The following is an 11,285-nucleotide window of genomic DNA, read 5'->3' as shown; positions in this document are numbered from 1 at the left end:
GTGAGAGCGTGCACGCATGCATGCACTGCTGCCATGTTTGAAATCGGCTGCAGCTATATGGGGTCAAATCAGGATATAGAAAATAAAAAAAACCCTGAAAACCTGAAATAAATCTCAATTAAAAAAAAAATACTGAAAACTTGAATAAAAAAACTGTAAATGTAAAAATTATCAATTGAAGAATAATTTATCCATTAGTAACAGCTGCTGTTTTGAAATTTCAGCTTTTTTGTTGTTTTTTTTACTTTTCCAAATCTTCACTTTCACTTCTCTGTTTTCAGTTTCAATTCAGATTTTCGAGTTTTCGCTGGCGAGCTGAGCTTAAACTTACATGAGAGAGGGGCTTTGAGCTCATCAGCTACTGGGACGTTTCCCAGGGGGGGACAGAAACTGTAAACTGAGGACTGAAAGTGAAGATTCAGAAAAGCAAAAAAAAAAAAAGTTGAAAATTCAAAACAGCAGCTTCTACTAATGGATAAATTATTTTTCAATTGGTAATTTTTAGATCTATGTTTTTTTTTTTTTTTTAAAAAACACTTTTCAAATTTACAATGACTTTCACATTGTCAATTTTCTTTTTCCAGTTACAATGTCTATTTTTCAAGTTTTCAATGTGTTTTTTCGTTCACTTACGCTGATCCTGGTTTGACCCCGTACAGCTGCTCGTGCAGAACAGGACAGACTGCTGGGACTCATGCACACATCTGAGGCCAAGCTATTGTGTTTGGTTACACACACACAGCCTAAAAAACTAAAAATACAATCTCATTAAAAGTCGTTTTTTGATGTCTCAGCAGAATTTAGAAAAACGTATTCATACGTACATCTTTAGTTGACTTCTGTAACAGATAAATCCGTCAGGAAACTGCAGCTTATTCAGAACTCTGCTGCTCGGGTTCTCACAAGGACCAAGAAAGTAGACCACATCAGTCCAGTTCTGAGGTCTTTACACTGGTTACCTGTCTGTCAGAGGATAGACTTTAAAGTTCTGTTACTGGTTTATAAAGCTTTGAATGGTTTAGCACCAAAATACATGACTGACCTCCTGACCCAGTATGTACCAGCCAGACCTCTCCGGTCATCAGGATCCGGTCTTTTATCAGTTCCTAGAGTCAGAACTAAACATGGAGAAGCTGCATTCAGCCTCTATGCTCCACAGATCTGGAATAGACTTCCAGAAAACCTTAGATCTGCTGAAACACTCAGTGTATTTAAATCCAGGTTAACCCTTTAACACCTGAGCTCCAGTGTTTACGTTCTTTGATTTACTGTTCATTTTCAACCGTTAACATGATCATTCCAGCAGATTGTGAAAGAGAAAAGTGACTCGTCGAGCCGCTTTTCTCTTTCACAATCTGCTGGAATGATCTTTTTAATGGTTGAAAAGTTACAGCACATTAAAGATTTAGTGTTTAAGCATCACCGGCGTCGCCTCAGGTGTTAAAGGGTTAAAGGCTGCATTAGACCAGCATGTATTCCAAAGTTTACCTCCAGAGGTTGTGTGTTGACAGCTCTGTGTCTCCTCAGAGTACGTTTGTAAACCGGCCCGCTCTGGGAATCCTGCCCCCCGAGAACTTCCCGGACAAAGTCACCGAGAGTCTTCTCTCTGTTAGTAATGCCTGCTCAGTCATGAATGGGAACCTTTACTTTTTTATGTCTAACAAGCCGCCGCCCCCTTGTGTCTGACTTCCTGTCAGGTGGCCCCCAGTGGGATGAGTCGAGTCCAGACGATGGCCTGCGGGTCATGCTCCAACGAAAACGCCTTCAAGTCCATATTCATCTGGTACCGGGTGAGTGTTCGCATCCGTCCAGACCCACATTAGCTGTGGATCAGGGAGCGGCCGTCTCCCAGCCGGCACGGCCAAGTGGGCCTCATGTGGTTTAAACTGGGGACAATGCTGCTGCTTTCACGTCTGTTCAGCTCCTGTGACGTGTTTGACCACGTTTGAGTAGAAACCTGCAGTCAAACTCTCATTTTGTGTTGGCACAGGCCAGCTGTAACCTGTGCCTGAAACATTTTCCTTTTCAGTTAAAAAATGCCACTTTCAGAGGACGACCGGCGGCAGCTGTGTTTCAGCAGCAGCGCTGGTTCTGCAGGAGGCTGGTTTTTCCTGCCACCATGTTTACCCACATCCCAGCATTCCCGTTTGCTGCAGGCATATCACACCAATGACCCCAGAGTACACCTGGTCATGTGACCGTCTTTGAGCGGGTTATTTACCCCTCCTTCCTGCTAGTGTCGCCCAAACTCTGAGGCAGCAGAGGTGTAACTGAGTGTCTTGTGCTTCAGAACAAGGAGCGAGGCATGAGTGGACCTTCTGCTGAAGACTTGAGCTCCTGCATGATGAACCAGGTTAGTCAGCACGCCATCGTTACGTTTTCTCTTTTCGGTTTCCCCGTGTGACGGCTGGTTCTGCTCATGTGTCTCAGGCTCCTGGCTGCCCTGATCTCAGTATTTTGTCGTTCATGGGAGCTTTCCATGGGAGAACCATGGGTATGTCAGACACGGATCCAAAGCACTTTGATGAGACGATTCACTGACACATAAAGCAGAGTTTGAGAGTGAATGAAAGCGTTTGGAGGAACATGTAGCTAGGAACTTCTCCAGTAGATGGAAGAAGCAGTTTTTAAAGACAAGCTGGTCCACCTTTGATGACTCCCATGTTTTGTGTGTGCTCTGTGGGGTCAGGTTGCTTGGCAACAACTCACTCTAAAGCCATTCACAAGCTGGATGTGCCGTCCTTGGACTGGCCCATCGCCCCGTTCCCGAGGCTGCAGTATCCTCTGGAGCAGTTCAGCAGAGAGAACGAGCAGGAGGAGGCCCGCTGCCTGGAAGAGGTGGGCGCGTGCATGTGATCTCCACGTGCATGATGCATTTATCTCCAGAATGAAGGTTTCAGCTTCAACTGTAGTGTAATAATGCTGCATTTGTAACTTAGCAGAACCTGATGCTTCAGATACTGATTTACCTTCCAGTCCATGAATGAGTTTCTGTAGTCAGTACAGTGTTTCTGAAGATGCTTTGAGGTTACTTGTTCTTCATGTAGGAGAAGCTTTCAGCTTGTGGGTTATGTCTGCAGGTGGAGGACCTGATCGTGAAGTGGAGGCAGAAGGGCAAACCTGTTGCAGGCATCGTGATCGAGCCCATTCAGTCTGAAGGTGGAGATAACCACGCCACCGCAGACTTCTTCAGGAAACTCCGCAGCATTGCCCGAAAGGTAACGGGAACGGGGGCTACAGAGAGCTCCCCCAGCAGCCGCAGACCGCAGACGGTCTTTACTCACTGTAAATACGAACCAGACTGAGTGAGAAAATACTTCCAGTTCTGAAGTCAATCCAGTCACCATTTTTTCTTGATACGGATCTCCTCGTGTTGGTACCAGTCAACGTCAGTACGCAGTGATTGGTCCCAGTCGGTTTTAGTCTTTGTTTCAATGACAACCACTCTGGCCAATCAGGAGTGAGCTTGTTGTGAGGCCACACCCCTATCACTTGAAAGTAGACAACACAAAATCCATCCAAGGTTTTGAACTTGGGATGACAGACCACTGACTTTTACCGAGCCATCTGATTGGTTAATTTAAGAAAAAAATCATGAAAAAGTTAGGATTATCAAGAAAATGTAAAAAAAAAAAAAGTACCAGAACCAGAAAGTTTATTCTGACTAATAGAATTAGTTAGTTGTTTATTTCTAAATAGAAGTCTTTGGAACTCTGACTTAAAACTTCATTGAAGACATTGGAAATACTTAACTCCACACTCAGACACAGAGAGACAAGTTAGAAAATAGATCAAGTTACTGGAACGATAGGTCTTGGATCTCATATTTTGCAGCACTGGAGATTGCAATTTGCAATTTTTATTTTTTCTGCTCTGTTTGGCCTGCTTCTGTTAGGTGGATGAACATAGAAGTGTAAAACATTACATTTCTGCCAAAAGTCTCCCACTAGCGTATGTCAAACTCCACACATGTAATAAACGCTCTACGAGTGCAGGACAGTCTCTACGCTCACTCCTTTACTCCTGCGAGCCGGTGAAGCCTCTTCTCCGCGTTCGTCTTCTCCGTGTTCGTAAACCTCTTCTCCGCGTTCGTAAACCTCTTCTCTGCGTTCGTAAACCTCTTCTCTGCGTTCGTAAACCTCTTCTCTGCGTTCGTAAACCTCTTCTCCGCGTTCGTAAACCTCTTCTCCGCGTTCGTAAACCTCTTCTCCGCGTTCGTAAACCTCTTCTCCGTGTTTGTAAATCTCTTCTCCGCGTTCGTAAATCTCTTCTCCGCGTTCGTAAACCTCTTTTCCGCGTCCGTAAATCTCTTCTCCGCGTTCGTAAACCTCTTCTCCGCGTTCGTAAACCTCTTCTCCGTGTTCGTAAATCTGTTCTCCGCGTTCGTAAACCTCTTCTTCGCGTTCGTAAATCTCTTCTCCGCGTTCGTAAACCTCTTCTCCGCGTTTGTGGGAGTATTCTTACGCTCCTAAAACAAGTTCTGCCCCCTCATGGAGGACTCTGCACTCGTCGAGCTTCTCCTGCACACCCATATGAAACTCAACATTGAAGGAAAAAAAAAACTGGAAATACCCAGAAGTATCATTTGTTTTTCATGTGTTTTTCAAATTAAAATTAAAACTAAAAATGAAAATAGGGAAAAAGGACTGCGGTATTTATTTGATTTTTAAGCTTCTGTAGAAAAACAAATAATTTTTGATGTTCCCATGTTTTAAAAATGAAGCAAACACCCAATGAACGTTTAAATTCATTTTCTAAGAGTGCCTTTTGTGTTTTCCCTAAAACGTTTCTTAGAAAATGTTCGATCACAGTTGTGGATTTGACTGATATGACTGGTGTAATGGCTGCCTGCTGTGAAGTATAATCACGGCTTTAGACAAACACAAAGAGAACTTGAAGGTTCTGATGATAAAAGCTGTTTCCGTTCACCTTCAGAGTTATTGTCGATCGCCAACATAAATCCTACTCAAAGTTAACCAGGTGACATCAAGGTTTATGACTGTTGGTGAGAAAGCAGAAGATCCAGAGTCTCTGTTAGTGTCTGCAGTCCCATATCACTGCTGGGGGGACGTCTGTGTTCAGACTGTCACCTGACGATGAGTGTATGAGCGCTGATCCTGACAGTCTGTGGTCCAGATTCTTCTTCATCTCTGCCCTCTGTCATGTCTGCCCCCCCAGCATGGCTGTGCGTTCCTGGTGGATGAGGTCCAGACTGGTGGAGGAGGCACAGGAAAGTTCTGGGCTCATGAGCACTGGGGCATGGACGACCCCGCCGACATCGTCTCTTTCAGCAAGAAGCTCCTGACGGGGGGGTACTTCCACAAAGAGGAGCTGCTGGCGGATAAGGTTTGGCCCCCTGCTTTTTACTGTAAAGGCAAATGTTCTGACGTCTCAGACCCTCCTGCTCTACAGGAGCACTCCTTATCTCTGGAGTAAAGGTGTTTCCTCCCACAGCCGTACCGCATATTCAACACCTGGATGGGGGACCCGTCCAAGAACCTGTTCCTGGCTGAAGTCCTGAACGTGATCCGCAGGGAAAACCTTCTGGAGGAAGTGAGCCGCTCCGGGAAAGCTTTGATGAACGGCCTTTATGAGCTGCAGGTACTTCAACAGACTCAACACGTGACCTGAAAACTCTTCTGCGCGCTTTCATAGTGATGGCAGAAGCATTGACATATAGAACTGGATCAGCCTGTTTGGTGCTGTACATGGTGCTGTGTGCACGCATGGCTATGCAGAACTATGGGTGAGATAACTGCAAAAAGAAACATATTCATTATGGTTGTGTCTGAATTCCCCAATAATCACGATATAGTGAGTTCGCCATTTTTAGAGCTGTCTAATTCCAAAATCGAGTGCACCGGAAATTTCCCAGAAGTCTTTACGAAAAACTAGCGTGCATCGATGCTCACTAGATTAGCGGATATAGACCACAATGCATTGCGGTCAAACGATTTCGGAAAAAAAACATGTTTAAATGTAATATTTGAACAAAACATCCACATTTTCACCATCAGAACACAGTGGAGACATAAATAAACATGCTGAAATGTTCATGAAATCTGTGACGTCATATCCGATTTTTAGAAAAACAAAAGAAAAATAGTGAGCATCGTGTCCCAATTACCTTACAATCCAGGGGACTATGTAGTCCCACACTATATAGTTTTTTAGTAGATAGGGGTTGGGGGCAATTAGGACAAAGCCAAAAAAAAGTTTTAGTCATAAACACAAAGTCGTATTCATATATACAAAATTTTATATAAAATTTCAAGGAAAAAATCTGAATAGAACATTTGGTTTTACGTTTAACATGTTTCTTTTGAACACTTTGTCTTGAATACGAATTTCTCCTGTTCACAAACTGGAAGACAATCGAAGCTTTAGTTAAGAAGAAAAAAAATGTAGAAGCAGAGGATTTGGGGGATTCTGATCCTACTGACTTTATTTTTTTATATAATTATTTGTTTGTTTTTACCACCGCAACAGTTGGCTACCAGTTAGCATACTTTAGTTCCAAGTTAGCTTAGCTGTTTTTGTTACGTTATCCTCTTGTTATCAACTAATTTTAACATCCAAGTTTTTATTTTAAAACCCTTGAGTGGAGTTTCATGTCTGCTACTCACTTTGGGCTGTTTTTCATCACTTCTGGGTCTAAAAAGATCTGCTGCTGCATGCAATGAATTTTCCCCCAGGGGATTAATAAAGTACATTGATTGATTGATTGATTGATTGATTGATGTTTCCACAATCAGCTGTTGTAGTCTGACTACCACAAAATGCTGTCGGAGATTACTGTGTTTTGATCTGATTTATTACATTTTCAGCAGCTATGGCTGACAAGAGAATTTTCCTGTTATGACATCAATAACATTCTAAAAATTTCTATTTTGTTTTAGTAAAATAAATAAACTTTAACACACACTTAGTTTAAACAATCAAATGTTTCCGGACTCGATGTATCCGTCTGTGACGTATTTTTGACAGCTTGTGAACAGGAGAAATTTATATTCAAGACAAAGAAAAGTCCTATTCAAAAGAGTTAAATGTAAAACTAAATGTTCTGTTCATATATTTTTTTGCAGCTTTTCTATATGAATACGTTTCTTTTTTAAAGTTATCTTACGCCATACAGAGCGCTGCTGAACCAGTGGAGCACAGGCAGACATCAACCAAAATCAGGCTAGCTCGTTCATCTCTAACTGATTTTCACTAAACATACCTCGAATTAAAACTTCTGTAATCCTACTTTGCAGATTTGAACTATTGCTATTTTGTGAACCCAGTGAGGGAACTCTGTATCTGTGAACAAAATCCAAATACTAAAACAGCAGAAAATAAAAGAAGATGACGATGACAGCTGGGATGATATAAAGAAGGAATATTTCAGAAAAATCTGCACAGCAGGAAACCACAGAACAAGTTCTTGAGGCTGACCCCCCCGTGTAACCCACAGGCTCAGTTCCCGGACTTACTGAGCCGAGCTCGAGGCCAGGGGACCTTCTGTGCCATCGATGTTCGTGACGCTGAGACCCGCGAGAGGATCATGCAGCAGACAAGAGACAAAGGTAGGCGGCGGTGATCAGGGGAAGGCTTTCCCCGCCACTGGACCAGAACTTCAGTGGTTTGTTTGTGGCCATTGCTGACTCTGACACGGCGCCGCAGGAGATCCTGTTAACTCCGTTTGTCCTCGGCAGGGGTCATCCTCGGAGGATGTGGAGAGAAATCCATCCGTTTCCGTCCGGCGCTGATTTTCAAGGAGTATCACGTCCACCTCTTCCTCAACATCTTCAACGACGTGCTGGCTCAGCACAAATAGAGGGCTCATATTTACAGTTGGTCCAGAGTGCAGAGGGGGGTGGGGGGTCATACCCAGAACCACACACAGATCAACAAATGTCACTAAAATGCAGCTCAAAGCAGGTCAGTGATGACTGTCCAGTCTGAGACGGCTCTGCTTCTTCATGTTTTAATTCTCTTCTGGACTTTCCTGTGTTGACCCCGAAGAGCCGGCGAGCAGCCACGCCCCCTCCTGTAAATCCATGCTCTCATGCCATTTTCTTCCACGTGGATGTGATCGTTGGTTTGCTGTTTCATCCAGCTGTAAAGCCACATGTCAACAGTCTGTTTCTTGTCAGTTCTCTGGTTCAGTGTTTCCAGATGTTGTGATGATGTAGAGATTTGGAAATGATTGAACCTGATGGAGCAGGCTGAAGCGTGAAGAGCACAGTCATCAGCACAGGCCCCGCCCCCCGTAACCCCCATTGTGGGAAAAAAAACGTGCACTTTTCCAAACAGACAAGCCAGCTTGATAGACCTCACCGCCTGTGACAGGCCAGATTTTGAAGTCCCCTCCCCAGCGCTGTTAGGATGAGCTGCTGATGCTGGTTTTACACAAACTTCAGACTTAGGCACTCAGGGATGATAACACCATGAAAGATGTCAGCTCCAGCACAAGCAGGCATGCTGCCATCATGATTGGTGGTTCCTTCACATCTCTGAAAGGACCCCTCAGACTCTACAAAAGAAGTCAACCTGCATGTCGATTAAGCCGTCTTAAATGACCACAAAAATGTCATCGACGATCCTGTGCCTCCATTTTACTCTTTCTATATCAATACTAAAGTAAGCTGAAGTCAAAGCACTCATCGGACCCGTCCACCTGTCAGCAGTAACTGATGAGTTCTGATGAATTCCAGAAGCGAATGTTTTATCCTCCTGTCGCTGCACAAACAGAGGAGGTCATGACCTCCAGACCCCAAAGGTTAGCCTTCTACTGAAATTATACAATCACAAAGGTGTGCTTCTGTGACTGTTTTTGCTTGCTGTTGCCTGCAGCGCCCCCCGAAGGCCGATGTAGCATGTTCATCTTGTGCCTGCATGAGTTCTGGCTCATTTGTCAAAACATTTGTCAAACAAACCTGCATGATAAGCAACCAGCCAATCAGGCTGGAAGAGCCCCCCCACACAGACACCTGTTTCCTGTTAGACATTAACCCTTTAACCCTGACGCTTAAACACAAAATCTTTAACATACTGGAACTTTTCAGCCCTTAACGCAATTCCAGTAGATTGTGAAGGAGAAAATCGTCTTCTCCTTCACAATCTACTGGAATTATTGTTGAAAAGTTGCAATAAATCAAAGAACGTAAACACTGGCGCTCCGGTGTTAAAGGGTTAAAGCCAAGATGAAATGACAGCCACAGCGGAGCAGGACAGAGAATCGCTTACAGCAAAGCTCCTTGAGGGGGCGCTGTGAGCTGGAGACAGCCTGCAGATGGCCTCAAATTTCCATGGAGAATGTGATCAGCTTCATGAATAGTCTTAACCAAATTCATGTCTTTCATATTATAATCAAATAAACTATATGTATAAATATTCTAACATATTTTTTAACGCATTAATGACAGAACTTTATGTAAAGTCAGTTCTGCTGGAAAGAAGAGAGGCCAGGGTTGGTGGCGCCACCTGGTGGTGATGCACTGCCTGCCTCTGGGGTCGGTCTGGAGGTTCTCTAACATCCTTAAGAGTGACGACTTGCACTTGTAATCTCTGATAGATGATTTATGATGTAATTATTGTAGATTGTTCTTACTGTGATTCTGTTCATGTTTGTGAAAAATAAAGTTTTTGGTAACGCAGATGTTTGAAACAATCAGCTTTATTTATGTGGCACTTTCAAAGAGCAAGCAGCTAAAACAAAGTGTTGTACACAAAAACACAGAAAACAACAACACTAAAATCAGGGTAAAAACACAAGATAAAAAAGACAATAAAGTCAAATAAAACTAGAAAAGTTGCATTACCTGCAATAATGCTAGTGTGAATGTGTTTCGCTGAATGTGGTCGCTGAATATGCTAAAGCTTTTTGCTGAAAATGCTGAATAAATTTACTGAAATTTCTGAAGAGATTTGCAGAAAATGCTACAGCTATTTGCAAAATGCTAAAGTTGCAGAAAGTGCACAAACAGTTTAAAGAATATATTGAAAAATTGCTAAAAATTAGCTCAAAATTAGTCAAAACCTCATTAGATGCCAAATTAGCCAATAAAGCTAACATTCATCCTTTTTTTTTTTTCTATTTTCTTGTCCGCTTTGTCCCTTTCGGGGTCGCGGGTACCGGAGCATAACCCGGCTACTAATGGGGGAAGGCGGGGTTTACCCTGGACAGGTCGCCAGTCTGTCGCAGAGCCAGGAAAAAAAACAATTAAAAAGAGCTTGTATGCATGCTTGACAACGTGGCGGCATGCTCCTAATGAGACCACGGATGGTGTCTTATGGCATTTCCTCCCAGATCTGTGTGAGGGCATCCCTGAGCTGTTGTACAGTCTGAGGAGCAACCTGGCGGCGCCTAATGGACCCAAACATAATGTCCCAGAGATGTTCTATTGGGTTTAAGTCAGGGGATGGTGAAGGCCATTCAATTGTTTCAATTCCTTCATCCTCCAGGTACTGCCTGAAACTCTTGACACGTGAGGCCGGGCATTGTCGTGCATTAGGAGGAAACCAGGACCTACTGCACCAGCGTAGGGTCTGACAATGGGTTCAAGGATTTCATCTGGATACCTTATGGCAGTCAGAGCACCATTTCCTAGGCAGTAGAGGTCTGTGCGTCCCTCCATGGATATGCCTCCCCAGACCATCACTGACCCACCACCAAACCTGTCATGTTGAACCACGTTGCAGGCAGCATAACGTTCTCCTTGTCTTCTCCAGACTCTTTCACGTCTATCACAGGTGCTCAGGGTGAACCTGCTCTCGTCTGTGAAAAGTACAGGGCGCCAGTGGTGGACTTGCCAATTCTGGTGTTCTTGAGCAAATGCCAGTGGAGCTCCACGGTGCTGGGCAGTGAGCACAGGGCCCACTACAGGACGTGGGGCCCTCAGGCCACCTTCATGAAGTCTGTTCCTGATTGTTTGGGTAGAGACATTCACACCAGTGGCCCTCTGGAGGTCATTCTGTAGGGCACGAGCAGTGCTCAGCCTGTTCCGCCTTGCACAAAGGAGCAGGTATGGGTCCTGCTGAGGGGTTGAGGACCTTCTACGGCCCTGTCCAGCTCTCCCAGAATAACCACCAGTCTCCTGAAATCTCCTCCATGTTCTGGAGATTGTGCTGGGAGACACATTAAACCTTCTTGCTGCAGCACGTGTGGATGTGCCATCCTGGAGAAGTTGGACAACCTGTTCAACTTCTGTAGGGTTAAGGAATCTCCTCATACTGCCAGTAGAGATAATTATCAAGCCAAAATCAGCACGAGTGGAAAACCAGCCAAAAAAGATCAAGAG

The 11,285-nt window shown here is 44.1% G+C and overlaps 1 protein-coding gene and 1 long non-coding RNA gene across 2 annotated transcripts in view; one reads left to right on the top strand and one right to left on the bottom strand.

The window, feature by feature from the left end:
• Positions 1–9,641, top strand: part of abat (4-aminobutyrate aminotransferase) — a gene marked incomplete in the record, with an annotated part of 28,984 nt that extends 19,343 nt beyond the window's left edge. Inside the window, 10 exon segments of the mRNA XM_024271863.2 lie at positions 1,528–1,608; positions 1,698–1,790; positions 2,291–2,353; positions 2,431–2,494; positions 2,690–2,838; positions 3,081–3,218; positions 5,179–5,346; positions 5,455–5,601; positions 7,457–7,568; positions 7,698–9,641. Coding sequence (XP_024127631.1) covers positions 1,528–1,608; positions 1,698–1,790; positions 2,291–2,353; positions 2,431–2,494; positions 2,690–2,838; positions 3,081–3,218; positions 5,179–5,346; positions 5,455–5,601; positions 7,457–7,568; positions 7,698–7,819 — 1,137 coding nt within the window.
• LOC118599015 lies at positions 513–970 on the bottom strand. Its single transcript, XR_004948270.1, has 2 exons — positions 825–970; positions 513–751 (listed from the first exon to the last, which is right to left on the bottom strand). It is a non-coding gene; the product is annotated as an uncharacterized LOC118599015 (long non-coding RNA).
• Positions 9,642–11,285: the final 1,644 nt, after the last annotated feature.

Source organism: Oryzias melastigma, linkage group LG8 (assembly GCF_002922805.2).
Source record: "Oryzias melastigma strain HK-1 linkage group LG8, ASM292280v2, whole genome shotgun sequence".
In the NCBI taxonomy this organism is placed as follows: domain Eukaryota; kingdom Metazoa; phylum Chordata; class Actinopteri; order Beloniformes; family Adrianichthyidae; genus Oryzias; species Oryzias melastigma.
This window is presented reverse-complemented; position numbering and strand designations above follow the sequence as displayed.